We start from the raw sequence: 15,749 nt of genomic DNA, 5'->3' as shown, positions 1-15,749 counted from the left end.
CAGCTATAGTACTCTTGGGCATTATACCCAAGGAATGCTCAATCATACCACAAGGGCATTTGCTCAGCTATGTTCGTATCAGCTTTGTTTGTAATAGCCAGAAGCTGGAAACAACCTAGATGCCCTTCAACTGAAGAATGGATAAAGAAAATATGGTACATATACACAATGGAGTACTACTCAGCAGAGAAAACCAATGACATCATGAGGTTTTCAGGCAAAAGGATGGATCTAGAAAAAATCATCCTGAGTGAGGTAACCCAGACTCAGAAGGACAAACACGGTATGTACTCACTCATAGGAGGATACTAGATGTAAAACAAAGATGACTAGACTGCTACACAACTCCAGGGAGACTACCTAGAAAACGGGACCCTAGGAAAGACCCAAGGATCACCCAATGACAGAGAAATGGATGAGATCTACGTGAACAACCTGGAAGACAGTGTGAGTAATGAAGGGCAAGGTTTGAGGGAAAGAAAGCTTAGGGGAGCAGGAGATCCCAGCTGGATCAAGAACAGAAAGGGAGAACGAGGAATAACAGACCATGATAAATGAAGACCACATGAGAACAGGAATAGGCAGAGTGCTCGAGAGGTCCCCAAAAATCCACAATGATACATCCTCTATAGACTGCTGGCAATGGTCTAGAGAAAGCCCAATCTGACCTAGTCTGGTGATCAGATGGCTGAACACCCTAACTGTCGTGCTGGAACTCTTGTCCAATAACTGATGGAAGTGGATGCAGAGATCCTCAGCCAGGCCCCAGGTGGAGCTCCAGGTGTCCATTTGTCGAGAAAGAGGAGGGTCTGCAAGAGTGTGAATTGTTGAATCCAAGATTGCAAAAAGCACAAGGACAAATAGCCAAACGAATGGAAGCACATGAATTATGAACCAAAGGCTGTGGAGCCCCCAGCTGGATCAGGCCCTCTGGATAAGTGAGACAATTGAATAGCTTGAACTGTTTGGGAGGCACCCAGGCTGTGGGACCAGGACCTGTCCTTAGTGCATGAGCTGGCTGTTTGGAACCTTGGGCTTACACAGGGACACTTTGCTAAATCTGGAAGGAGGTGACAGGACATGCCTGTACTGAATCCACCAGTTTTAAATGAATCCCCAGGGGTGCCTTGATCCTGGAGGACATGGGAATGGAGGGGAGGGGCTGGGGGGAAGGTGGGGTGGGGGTGGGAGGAGGGAGGGCAGGGGAACCCATGGCTGATGTATAATATTTAAAACACATAATAATAAAGGGAAAAAAAAGAATTCTAATCCTCAGACCAGCCCCCAGCTCCCATTCGCCCTGGAAATCCAATCTGGACCAGAGGTGAGTGCCTGGGGTTATAGCCAGAGAGGCAACTGCCCCTGGGTCCCACCTCTGGAAACAGGCCATTGGGGAGGACCTGACCAACTTGGCCCCAATTTCCGGCCAATCGTTGGGCCCTGCAGAAAGGCTCCCCTTTTCCGAGAATGCAGGCAGACCCTGCAGTCTCCACACCCTGCCCCCACACTCATCTGCCAGAGACCCCAGCTACTTCCTGAGACTCAGAGACAAACCCCCAGCTCCTGTCCGCCCCTGAACTACTATCTGGACCAGAGACTGCAGGCAGACCCTGCAGTCACCACACCCTGCCCCCACACCCATCTGCCACATACCCCCAGCCACTTCCTGAGAATCAGAGACCAGCCCCCAGCTTCCATTCTGCCCTGGAACTCCCATCTGGACCAGAGACCAGAGGAACTTCCATCTGGACAAGAGGAGTTACCATCTGGACAAAATAAGGAGATCCCAGGGACTTCCCCAGACTCAGAGTCCAGCCCCCCAGCTCCTATCTGGCCAGCACTCTCATCTAGACCAGCACTCCCATCTGGTCCAGAGCTTCCATCTGGATGAGAGAGAGGCTCCCTAAATTTGTCAGCTCTCTCTGGACCAAGTACACTGATAAGACCAAGAACCAACCCTACGAGGACATGGGCAGACGTCAAGGAAGAAGTACATACAACAAAAAATAAGAGCAATACAGCATCACCAGAACCTAGCCCTTCTCCAACAGCTAGACCTGAACATCACAGAATGGAAGAAGAAGAAAACAACCTTATAAGTAACATCATGAAGAGGCTAGAGCCTTATATAGAAGAAATCAAAAATAAAGTAGAGGAACAGACAAACAAAAAATGGGAAGAACGCTATAAAAAACTAGAGGAAAGCACAATTAAAGCAGAAGAAAACAATACGTCCTTGAAAGAAAATCATGAAAAAGCAAGGGAGACAGTCCAAGACCTGAAGAGGGAAATAGAAAAAATGAAGAAGACACTAGCAGAAGGAATACTTGAAATAGAAAATCTGAGTAAAGAAACAGGAACTTCAGATGCAAGTATAACCAACAGAATGCAAGAGTTAGAAGAGAGGATCTCTGGTGTTGAAGATACGGAAGAAGAAATAGATTCATCAGTCAAAGAAAACACTAAAACCAACAAAGTCACGACCCAAAATGTCCAAGAAATTTGGGATACCATGAAAAGACCAAACCTACGAATAATAGGGATAGAGGAAGGAGAAGAATACCAACTCAAAGGCACAGAAAATATATTTAACAGGATCATAGAAGAAAATTTTCCCAACTTAAAGAAGGAAATGCCTATGAAGATACAAGAAGCCTATAGAACACCAAACAGACTAGACCCCCCAAAAAAGTCCCCTCGCCACATAATTATTAAACAACTAAATGTACAGAATAAAGAAAGAATATTAAGGGCAGCAAAGGAAAAAGGCCAAGTGACTTATAAAGGCAAACCCATCAGAATAACACCCGATTTCTCAATGGAGACTTTGAAAGCCAGAAGGACCTGGACAGATATAATGCAGACACTAAGAGACCATGGATGCAAGTGTAGACTAATCTACCCAGCAAAACTTTCAATCATCATAGATGGAATAAACAAGACCTTCCAAGACAAAGCCAGATTTAAACAATACTTATCCACAAACTCAGCCCTACAGAAAGCAATAGAAGGAAAATTCCAACCTAAGGAAGGCAGATACACCCATGAAAACACAGGCAATAGATAACACCACAGCAGTAAACCCCAAAGAAGAGAAGTACACACACACTACCACCAAAAAATAAAAATAACAACAGGAACGAACAATCACTGGTCATTAATATCCCTTAACATCAATGGATTTAATTCACCTATAAAAAGACACAGACTAGCAGAATGGATACGAAAATAGGACCCATCTTTCTGTTGCATACAAGAAACACACCTCAAATTCAAAGACAGACACCTCCTAAGAATAAAAGGCTGGGAAAAGACTTTCCAATCAAATGGTCTTAAGAAGCAAGCTGGTGCAGCCATCCTAATATCCAGCAAAATAGACTTCAAACTAAAATCAATCAATGAGATGATGAAGGACATTACATACTCATCACAGGAAAGATCCACCAAGATGGAGTCTCAATTCTGAACATTTATGCCCCAAACACAAGGGCACCCACATATGTAAAAGAAATATTACTAAAGCTAAAATCACATATAAAACCCCACACATTAATAGTGGGAGACTTCAACACCCCACTTTTACCTCTGAACAAATCGGCCAAATTTAAACTTAACAGAGACATAATGAATTTAACTGATGTTATGGCTCAAATGGACTTAATCGATATCTACAGAACATTCCACCCAAACAAAAAAGAATATACCTTCTTCTCAGCACCCCATGGAACCTTCTCTAAAATCCACCACATACTTAGTCACAAAGCAAATCTCAACAGATACGAAACAATTGGAATAACCTCCTGTGTTCTATCGGACCACCATGGTTTAAAGTTAGATTTCAACAACACAAAAAACTACAGAAAACCTACAGTCTCATGGAAACTGAATAATGCTCAACTGAATCACCAATGGGTTCAGGAAGAAATAAAGAAAGAAATTAAAGACTTCCTAGACATCAATGAAAATGAATAAACCACATACCCAAACTTATGGGATACTATGAAAGCAGAGAGAAGAGGAAAATTCATAGCACTGAATGCCCACATAAAGAAACTGTAGAAATCTCATGCTAGTGACTTGACAGCACGCCTGAAAGCCTTTGAACAGGAAGAAGCAAAGTCTCCCAGGAGGAACAGACGCCAGGAAATTATCAAATTGAGAGCTGAAATTAATAAAATAGAAATAAAGAGAACAATACAAAGAATTAATGAAACAAAGAGTTGGTTCTTTGAGAGGATCAACAAGATAGACAAGGCCTTATCCAAACTAACCAAAAGACAGACAGAGAGCATCCAAATTAACAAAATCAGAAATGAAAAGGGGGACATAACAACAGACAATGAGGAAATCCAGAGAATCATCAGGTCATACTTCAAAAACCTCTACTCCACAAAACTGGAAAATCTAAAAGAAATGGATAATTTTCTGGATAGGTACCACATACCTAAGTTAAATCAAGACCAGATAAACAATTTAAATAGTCCAATAACCCCTAAGGAAATAGAATCAGTCATTAAAAGTCTCCCAACCAAAAAAAGCCCTGGACCAGATGGTTTCACTGCAGAATTCTATCAGATCTTCAAAGAAGAGTTAATACCAATACTCTTTAAATTGTTCCACACAATAGCAGCAGAAAGTATATTACCAAACTCCTTCTATGAGGCTACAATTACCCTGATTCCTAAACCAAACAAAGATGCAACAAAGAAAGAGAACTATAGACCGATCTCCCTGATGAACACTGATGCAAAAATACTCAATAAAATTCTGGCGAACAGACTCCAAGAACACATCAAAACAATTATCCACCATGATCAAGTAGGCTTCATCCCAGGGCTGCAAGGGTTGTTCAACATACGAAAGTCCGTCAATGTAATACACCATATAAAAAAAACTCAAAGAAAAAAACCACATGATCATTTCACTAGATACAGAAAAGGCATTTGACAAATTCCAACACCCCTTCATGATAAAGGTCTTGGAACGATCAGGAATACAGGGAACATACCTAAACATAATAAAGGCAATCTACAGCAAGCCAACAGCCAATATCAAATTAAATGGAGAGAAACTCAAAGCAATACCACTAAAATCAGGAACAAGACAAGGCTGTCCCCTCTCCCCATACTTATTCAATATAGTACTTAAAGTTCTAGCCAGAGCTATAAGACAACATAAAGAGATTAAGGGGATATAAATTGGAAAGGAAGAAGTCAAGCTCTCCCTATTTGCAGATGACATGATAGTATACATGAATGACCCCAAAAATTCAACCAAGGAACTGATACAGCTAATAAAAACCTTCAGCAACATAGCAGGATACAAGATCAACTCAAAAAAAAAAATCAGTAGCCCTCCTAAATACAATAGACAAACAGGCTGAGAAGGAAATCAGAGACACAATACCCTTTATAATAGCCACAAATGAAATAAAATACCTTGGGGTTACTCTAACTAAGCATGTGAAGGACCAATATGACAAGAACTTTAAGTCCCTGAAAAAAGAAACTGAAGAAAATGTCATAAAATGGAAAGATCTCCCATGTTCATGGATAGGCAGGATTAACATAGTAAAAATGGCGATCTTACCAAAAGCAATCTACAGATTCAATGCAATCCCCATCAAATTACCAACACAATTCTTCCCATACCTGGAAAGAATATACTCAACTTCATATGGAAAAGCAAAAAACCCAGGATAGCCAAAAGTATCCTGTACAATAAAACAACCTCTGGAGGCATCAAGATCCCTGACCTCAAGCTCTACTATAGAGCTACTGTAATAAAAACAGCTTGTTACTGGCATAAAAACTGACATGTGGACCAAAGGAATCGAATTGAAGACCCTGACACTAACCCACACACCTCTGAATATATAATTTTTGACAAAGAAGCCAAAAATGTACAATGGAAAAAAGAAAGCATCTTCAACAAATGGTGCTGGCATAACTGGATGTCAATGTGTAGAAGGCTGCAAATAGATCCATGTCTGTCACCATGCACAAAACGTAAGTCCAAGTGGATCAAAGACGTCAACATAAATCCAGTTACTCTGAACCTGATAGCAGAGAAAGTAGGAAGTACTCTTGAACGCATTGGAGAAAAGGAGAGGTGGGGGCCAGCCTCACAATCACACACAGATAAGAAGAAGAAAAAAGATATACAGAAAGAGACAAAGGTAGATAGGATAACTTAAGAGAAGCTGGCTAGAAATAAATCAGGCTTTTCCAATCTTGCTTGGAAAAGCACAGGGACAAATAGCCAAATGAATGGAAGCACATGAATTATGAACCAAAGGCTGTGGAGCCCCCAGCTGGATAAGGCCCTCTGGAAAAGTGAGACAATTGAATAGCTTGAAATGTTTGGGAGGTACCCAGGCTGTGGAACCAGGACCTGTCCTCAATGTATGAGCTGGCTGTTTGGAACCTTGGGCTTACACAGGGACACATGCTCAGCCTGGAAGGAGGGGACTGGACCTGCCTGTACTGAATCCACCAGTTTTAAATGAATCCCCAGGGGTGTCTTGGTCCTGGAGGACATGGGAATGGAGGGGAGGGGCTGTGGGGAAGGTGGGGGTGGGGGCGGGATGGGGGAGGACAGGGGAACCCATGGCTGATGTATGAAATTAAAACACATAATAAATAAATGAATAAAAAAGAATTCTAATCCTCAGAAATTCTTAAAATGTTGAATACACAGAATTTTCTGTGGAACTTTGCCTATAATTTATCTGGATAGAGGCTTCACTCAGCACTGAAGAGGGTGAGGCAGGAGGACTTCCAGCAGTTCAAGGCCAGTCTGAAACTCATATTGAGACTCTGTGTCAGGGTGTGTATGTGCATGAGAAAGATAGAGAGATAGATAGATAGATAGATAGATAGATAGATAGATAGATAGGCAGGCAGACAGATGGTAGATAGATGATAGATAAATGATCGACTGATAATAGGTGGTGGATGAATAGATGATAGATAGATAGATAGATAGATAGATGAATGGATAGACAGATAGATGGTGGATGGATGGATAGATACACAGATAGATGGACAGACTGACAAATGATAGATCGATAGATGATAGATACAGACAGATAGATAGATGATAGACAGGTAGATAGATGGATAGATAGATGGTAGATAGAGAGAGAGAGAGAGAGACAGACAGACAGACAGACAGATAGATAGATAGATAGATAGATGATAGATAGATAGATGATAGATAGGTAGATAGATAGGTAGATAGATGGATAGACAGATGATACTTAGATTGATTGATTGATAGATGATGGATGCATGGATAGGTAGACAGACAGACAGATAGTTTAACCCTCAAAGCAAACATGTAAGAACTATTATTCTCTTTTTTTGGTGAATGAGGAAACTGAATTGTGGATGGGGAAACTGAACCTAAATGATAATGAGTATCTTGCTCCAGTAATAGAACTATTCAAATTCTGCATTTGTTATTCACCTTCAAGCCTTATCCTAAAACCTGTGATCATAATCACTACTGTTTCTCATGTCATTGAACTTCATGATTACATGTGAAATGAGGAAATGCTAAAGTCTAAAGTTGAGATAATTAACCCTCAAAGATGCATTGTTACATTAAAGCCCTAACCACCAACATGATGGTATTAGGAGGCAAGGCCGCTGGGAGGTAATCAGGATTAGATGAAGTGATGAAGTCCTTATGAGTGGGATTTGTGCCCTGTAAAGTGTTCTGACAATATGATTGGTTCTCTTCTCTGCCAAGTGAGGATACAAGACATCAATTGCCTAGGATCCAGAAGAATGCCTTCATATGAACCTGGCCATCCTGACACCCTGATCTTGAACTTCCATTCTCTTGATTGAAAGCAATACAGACTATGATATTTCCATTTATAGTAGCATGAACTAAGATATATAATAACCACAAATATTACTGGTATCCCTTGCCCACTGCAAGTCTCTTTAGAATGCTCTTCATGTACAACATCCAAGATAGGAAAGGGTTCCGGATCACAGGTGGATAAGGAAAAATATTAGGTGGGAATGATTTGAATCTTACTTTAAGTACATGCTTTATGAAGGGTAGATAACACCTCTGAACCTGGCATATTTCCTTTGCAATAAGGCAGCTTATGGGTTGAATCACTCACATTGTATAGAAAGGCAAATCTCTGCAAATCTGTGACAGACAGGATTATGTGAATAGACTGTCAAAGTATTTTTAAACATTTGGCTACATTCTTTTTGATCATGGTAGGATTTCTTTAGAAAGTATAACTATCACACTTTGGTCCCACAAAGTATTAATTGTCAATAATGAATACTAGCAAAGTTGTAACAGTGCTACATGTACTACTTCATGCTGTAATTTCTCCTGGTACCTGAATTTAATAAAACCACAGATAGTGGAAACCAAGACTGACAGGAGACTGGCAGGTAAATAGCACGAGAAATGGGAGCTGTTCCGCTTTATGTAAGTGTGACTCATACCTGTCAGTTGATAAAATTCTGAAAGGTACACTTTCCTCCTCTTGATAAAATAGCTCACATTTATAAAGTGATATTAAATGTTTCACTCAATCACACTGACAGTACTACTCTAGACCCACACATGTGGAGACTTATATTATAGCTATGTGGTGATTTAAAAAGAAAAATCTCAGGTATCTAGGTCCCTCATAACCAAAAATGAAATTCAAAGCACACATATAAGGGAGAAAACATTCAGGAAATCATGTAAGTTCAAAGTATCAACTATAATGTTGTAAAATTATTTAATATAATGAAAACAAAATTAAAAGTTCCAAACAAACCTGCAGTGGATTCCGATTTCATCGCCGTTGCAGAGGCAAGATCTTTTGGAAAAGTCACTGAATGTTTTAGGTCAGGCGTTTTAGCATGTATTTCACCAGACTTTCCTACCTGTTTAGCAAAAACAGACATTTTCTTCAGAAGCAAATGATTTTACTAAAAGAATATAAAATTATACCGTTAGTTTGAGTCTTTCATTTATTTCCATTTTCTCTTTGACATCTCTGTAGTATTATCAATATGAGCCAATGCTTACTCAAACCAAAATTAAATGACTACATTTTTGGTTTATTTAAAGTCTACCTTAGTTTCTTCCTGTGGTTCAGGGAGAGACTCTTTTTCGCTGCTTTTTGTCCACAATGACTTAATGGCTTGAAAAATTTGCTGGCTTGTAGTATATGCCTTTTTCCCAGTTATCTAACAAAGAAAAGGGAGTCAAATAACATATTTTTAAAAGTTAAAAACTTTTCAATTCAGATCAGGTATTTTATATGATCACCTAGGTTGCAATCAACAATAAAAATATCAATGAGTAGTTCACATAAAATAAAGCAGTATTTTCAAAATTGTATATGAAAAATGACTAGCTCCCTATAAAGGGCTAATAAATATACAATATATTTTCACAATATAACATCAATTTAAATTATGCCTATTTAATTTTTTTTTTTTTTTGGTTTTTCGAGACAGGGTTTCTCTGTGTAGTTTTGGTACCTGTCCTGGAACTCAATCTGTAGACCGGGATGGCCTTGAACTCACAGAGATCCACCTGCCTCTGCCTCCCGAGTGCTGGGATTAAAGGTGTGAGCCACCACGGCCAAGCTATTTTAATAATTTTTATAGTGTTAGGATTGAACTCTGGGCCTTGCACATAGCACTCTAAGGAGCCACACCTCAGCCACTATTTTATTATTTTTAAATATTTTTTCAACTTTATAGAGGCAGTACAAAAATTCTACTTAAGGTAAACAACACAATGCTTTGGTATACATAGACTTTTTTTTTATTCACTCCTATAGCCAAGCTTACCAACACAGGTATCAGCTCACGTAGTTACCTTTCATATGGCTGGGATGAAAACACTGAAGATCAACTTCCTCTTCAAGTTTCAGGTATTCAATATATACATTTACTATAATTGCTCTGCTATAGATAGATCTCATGAACTTTTTGTCTTCTAACATTTTGTCCTATAACTTTCAGTATATACAAACATCTCACTTGCCCATTTCCTTCCATTGCCAGCCCCCAGCAACCATTATTTTGCAATTTGCTTCTCTGTTTTAAGCTCTCTAGATTCCACATGAGTGACATTACTCAAGATTCATCATTCTGTGTCCTGCCATTTCTGATCTGGCCAGGTGGCTCCTATTAGAGAACTTTAAGTGAAAATTGCATCTACAAATTTTAGGAAGAAATATTTTGAGAAAATAAACAGATAACTGAGAAAAACGAGGTTTCTAAGATGCTATAACTGTTTTAAATTTTATGGATCTTTTCCCATTCACTGAGAAATAAAAGACATCAATTAATTTTTCAAGAGACTGACATTTGTTTCTGATAGAAATCTAGTTGGGAGTGACAGCACCTGTCTGGAAGATCCGGAGTTGCACGTTAGTCAGTCTGGGCTAATTTCCACTAATAGCACTTTCCCTTTGAATATCTTTTGGTTCCTTCCTCAGGGTTACAGTATACAACTATTAAGGTAGAGAACTTTACAGAATTACACTTTCGACAAACGTGTATATTTTTAAGCAATTTTCATTCTTCAAATTAAAGTTTTATTGTTTTTATTAATTGCATACTATCACTTGGAAAACTTAAGCAATTCATGGTTGGAAATAAAACCCTATGGTAGGGTACCTGTCTAACATGCATGAGGCTCTCCACTCATTCCACAGCATGAAAGCAGGTATAAACAAGGATGAAATGAGCATCCTATCCCTTATACATACAACTAGGATCATTCACAGTTGCAGTGTTTTCTCAGAAAAAAATTCCTAGAAGTGAAATTTCTGAATTAAGAATCATACTAATTTGGTATTTTTTAAGATGTTATCATATTGTTCTTCAAAAAGTTAGCAATAAACAACAGGAATTTACACTTCCACCACAAACATACTTTGGTTTTCCCACTCTTATTAACTGACAGCAAAATGATGATTCCTTTAAGTCTTTATGAAGCTGAAAGGCAAAAAAAATGAGCATCTATGGATGTGTACACTCATTATAGGAGTACTTGTCTAACATACATGAGGCTTTATCCACAGCACTGTTAAAAAAATAAAAATTCTTCCAAAATTCCCCCAGTATCAAAATATACACGGTCTCTTAAACTGACATTTATGCAGCAGCTTGTAGCAGAATATTATTTAAGGTGTGTTCCGTTTGTTCATGTTGCATTTGTTTAACTCTGTGAAGCTGTGTTACTGTGCCTGTCTAAAATACCTGATGGTCTAATAAAGAGTCTTCTTCCTTCCATTAGACTCCCTTATGCTTTCATGTCATATATTTGTGCACATAGATACATTTTCATATCACATTCACGTGTGTGTGTACTCTTATGCATCAATATGTAAATTAGGATCCATAAATGAGAGAAAAGGTTCAATATTTGTCTTTCTGAATCTAGCTTATTTCACATAATATGATGACTTCTTTTGCAAGTTGACTCATAGTCTTACGTTTGCTTTTTCTATAAGTTTCTATACCAGTTTCATTTGAAACTAAACAATTTAAGTACAACATGACAGGCAAAATATGAGTTAAAATGTTTTTAGGAAAACTGACTTAAATACATTATAAAGATTTGAAACTTAATATTTAAAATATAACTTAAGATTAGCCATTTAAAAAGCTGGGAGACACATACACATGCACACACACATAAAATTGAGGTGGATTCTGCAACCATGTTTATTCAAATGATTTTCCCTATTTGAAAGAAACTAATATAAAATGGAAATGTAATTTTTAAATATATTATTATTGTAAGAAAGAAGTCAAAGATCTTAACATAAAACTCTTATATTTAGTGAACAACCTTCCTTTAAAATAGAGAAAAGGAGCTGGGGGCTACAGGACAGGGTTCAATCAGTATAGAGTTTGCTTTGCAAGCAAAGAACCTTAGTTCAATGCTAGTAACCAAGATCAAAATGTCCAGTGTGATGGTGTCTACTTATAATCTGAGATCTGGAGAAGCAGAAGCATGATGATCCCTGGAACTAACTGGCAAGCCGATCTAGTCTAATTGGTGAGCTCCAGGCCAATGAGATACCCTACCTCAAAGGAGGTACCATATTTCAGTGGCTATATTTCTTCTAGAGTAAACTTTTCTCTAATGCTTATATTTAAGGATGAGTTGGTATCATTTTTATGAAAATAAATATACACACATACACATATGCACAGAGAAATTACTGTAAAAAGAAAAAGAAGAGAATCAGTGGCAGCATCATCCAGTGTGAATCATAACAGATAGAAAAGTGGGACACCTGAAGCTGAGTGTGACTTCAAATAAGGCAGTCCCTGGGAAGCTTCAGTGGGCCATCATTTGCTTATCGGCAAATGAGAACAATATAAAGGTTATGTAAAATGAGCTCAAGTTTTCGTTTAGCATCGACATTAATTTGAGAGTCTAATTCTCATGTAAATTCATAGGAAGGAGTCTTTTGTAAAAAATTCATCCTTCTATCCAGCAATTTTCTCAAGTATAACTAGATTTAATGAATAATATTCTTTTCCTTTTATAAGTTTTTATAGCTTGATCACATTATAAACTGCAGAGTTCACAATATCCACGACATTTTCAAAATATTGATGAAAGCAATTCATCTACATCAACAATTAAAGAGATATAGTAGTGAGAATACAAGTACAGAACATCCTTTTGGAAACAATATTTAAGTATGAATTGAAATACTAAATGTTGATAACTAATGGCAGAAAAGAAGAAAAACGTGCATACCCCAAATCTGTGCTTCTGAATTTGAACTCATGATAAAAATACAAGGCCTGGAAATATAGTTCATGGCTTGACCAGCATAGTGTCTGGGACTCTGGAACTAACCTCTACCACTGCAAAAAGAAAACTTCCATAAAGGTTGTTCAAATTATTAGGAGACTATCTAAATGTGCAGCAATTACAATGAGCTGGACGATGGTAATTTTTACACTGGTTTCAAAATCACTTTGTTTCTGTGTGTAATTTTTTAACCTGAGAAGTCTCTGTAATCTATTATTTCGCTATTTCTTGCACTGTGTTAATCTGAACTGAGTAGCTGCCCTGCCAGCAGGTGTAATTTTCTGGTAACTAAGAAAAAAACACATTTATATAGTCCCAACTATGAAGCAGTTTTGTCTCTGAACTTGATCTGTCAACTTGCTTTTATATTGCTGAACTATATATAGTTAAACACATTCATCCTATTTATTTGTGATGTTCATAAAATTAAAAATGGCATTTTCCATGACAGGATGCTAATGTAATTCTGCCAAACCAAGAGTTTATTTCAACTACATGCCTCTGAAAATCAAATGTTTAAGGTTTTGTGTGACATTTAAATATTGTCACATTAGGAGTTTAAACAAACACTGCTCTCACTTAAAAGGAACTTACCTTTGCAATTATTACTGACTGAGCTGGGTAACAAACAGTTGCTCCTAATGAGGCCAATCCTAGTGGATAAGCAATCTTCTTAAACCTAGAACCTACAAAATTCAAGCAAAGCATTCACTCCAAATACATACCATCAGAGACTTGATGTTATTATACTATAATATTTTCTTTGCCCCTCTTTAAGCTATCACTATATGTCAAATTACTCTTTAGTTAGTAATACCAATCAAGATGGTACCTAAAATGCCCTTAAGGCTCTCAATTCAATTAATGTCCCTTAGCCATCATGTCCAATTTAGGAAAAATGTTCTGAACCTAATAATTATCTACACAAAGGAATTAGTAATTATCTTCTTTTTTAAAAGATTATTTTTCATATCCTAAGAAACTTAAAAATTATAATTACATTTTTTCAAATATCTAACAAAGCACGATAGCAGAATTAATCAACTACTGCGTTCATCAAAGCAGGTTAAAGTGAAATGGACTATCTTCTATATGCTCTTTCTGATTAACACTTAGAAAGGTGAAGGACCCAACTAACCAATCAGCTAACGACCTCAAAAGGTACATAACTCCTTCATGTCACTGATTCAGAATACTGAAGTAATACTAATTACAATTAGCTTGACATAATTAATGCGTTTTCAAAAGTGCCTTAACTAAGCATCTAAGAGTCATTTTCATATCATTTTTTTGACAGCAAAATCTCTTTTTAAAAAATTCCAAAGAGAATCTTACTACGTTCTCACTAGGAGCCTGTCAACTTGAAATTGCTCTGATTAACCTGAGTATAAGAAGTTCTGTATCAAGCCCTGTCACACAGCTTTTATCTTATCCCCATACTCCCCCTAAACACTTCCATAGAACCACGGCATTGCAGTATAACAGTGGGAAATACAGCATTTTATGCTGAAGCTTAGACCTTCAAGAGCACTACTTCCAAATGACAGGCCTCTTAAATGTCTGTCTGGGTGCAGTGGACTCTGAATGAGACTAAGGAATTACATGTCGTTTTTCAACTAGAATAAGTTGTTAACTCTTTCTAACAGCTTTTTGGACCTGTATTTAAAGAGGAAATAGGAAAATATTAAGGTGAAAAAAATACCTGACAATGATTGCTGCTAACTTTGCAGTTTGTGAAATGTTACAAACCTTGTATTTTCTTTGTGTGGTTTAATTATTTTTAAAGAAGCCTGTTAAAGTCAGGTCTAACAATAGACTGAGCTTGGCTAAGGTAGGTAGTTAGGCTGCTTTCTGTGGTATAGGGAGAGAAAGTCTAGACTAATTAAAGCATATCCTAAACTGAATCTCAACTCTGCTCCTCCTCAGGATTTTTGTTTAGTTCTTGACTTAACAAGCCCAATATGTCAGGATTAGGATCTCTTAACTCATCAAAATTCCCTGAATTAAGGTGGTGTATGTCAGGGCTTGTTTTTTTTTTTTTTTTTTTTTTTTTTTTGCTTGTTTGTTTTTGATAAACTATTGGAAAAAAATGACATTCACTCTTTCCTTACTTGTTTATAAGAAACCATTCTGCAAAATGATATGTATCATGTAGGTTCAACAGTTGTACTTTTCTAAAAAGTTAAAGTAGAATACTAAACACAGATACTCATTAGCTATGTGTTGTGCACTTCAAAACACGCAAATGGTTTTCTTTTAGATTTCTATCTTCAGTACAATAGGGTTAGATTGGCTGTACTATGACCTATATGAAGAATAAGGTTTACATGATGATCTCTGGCCTATCACACATAGGACATTTCTGAGACAAAAGTTTCATGGTATGTACTCAAATAGTAAGCACAAAGCACTGTATTTGCTATTCTCTCATAATTTCTATCATTTGAAACAAAATACACCCTCAGATCTACTATGTTTACTTCACTACCCACTAGTAGTTTGAGAACTGCAGTCTGAAAAATGAGGTGACACACTATTCCAGCTCTCACATTGAGAAACATGATAAATGACCTAAGGAATACTTTCTCCTACCAGAAGATTACTACTTTGTAATTAAGAAACTAAGTAATGCATTGTGGACAATCCCTTTCAAAATTCAAGGGAAAAGATACAGAAGTGAGTTGGACGAAAATTACCAAACACAGTTACATAGAGATAATCAGTTCTAAGGACCTATATAGTACAATGAGCTTACTATAGCTTATAATAACCTATTATATATTTTAGGAATACAAAAGAGCTCAAAAGCACTCAATATAAAGAAATAATAATCTGATGGAAAACAGCTAAAACTTGATGATGTGCATATAAAACAGAATTGTTAAATAGCATGCATAAAAAGAGTTAACACAGTAAACTCA

The 15,749-nt window shown here is 37.4% G+C and overlaps 1 protein-coding gene across 3 annotated transcripts in view; it reads right to left on the bottom strand.

Annotated features, from left to right (window-relative positions):
* The window catches only part of Apool (apolipoprotein O like), a 55,437-nt gene that overhangs the window by 5,499 nt on the left and 34,189 nt on the right, over positions 1-15,749 (bottom strand). For all 3 annotated transcript variants that reach the window (XM_036173863.1, XM_036173864.1, XM_036173865.1), the window contains exons 6-8: positions 13,423-13,514; positions 9,108-9,221; positions 8,807-8,915 (exon numbers count right to left, since the gene is read on the bottom strand). In XM_036173863.1, the coding sequence (XP_036029756.1) occupies positions 8,807-8,915; positions 9,108-9,221; positions 13,423-13,514 (315 nt within the window). The remainder of the gene's footprint in view (positions 1-8,806; positions 8,916-9,107; positions 9,222-13,422; positions 13,515-15,749) is intronic.

Source organism: Onychomys torridus, chromosome X (genome assembly GCF_903995425.1).
Source record: "Onychomys torridus chromosome X, mOncTor1.1, whole genome shotgun sequence".
Taxonomy (NCBI): Eukaryota; Metazoa; Chordata; class Mammalia; order Rodentia; family Cricetidae; genus Onychomys; species Onychomys torridus.
Note: the sequence above shows the minus strand (reverse complement) of the source record. Positions and strands in the feature narration are given on the sequence as shown.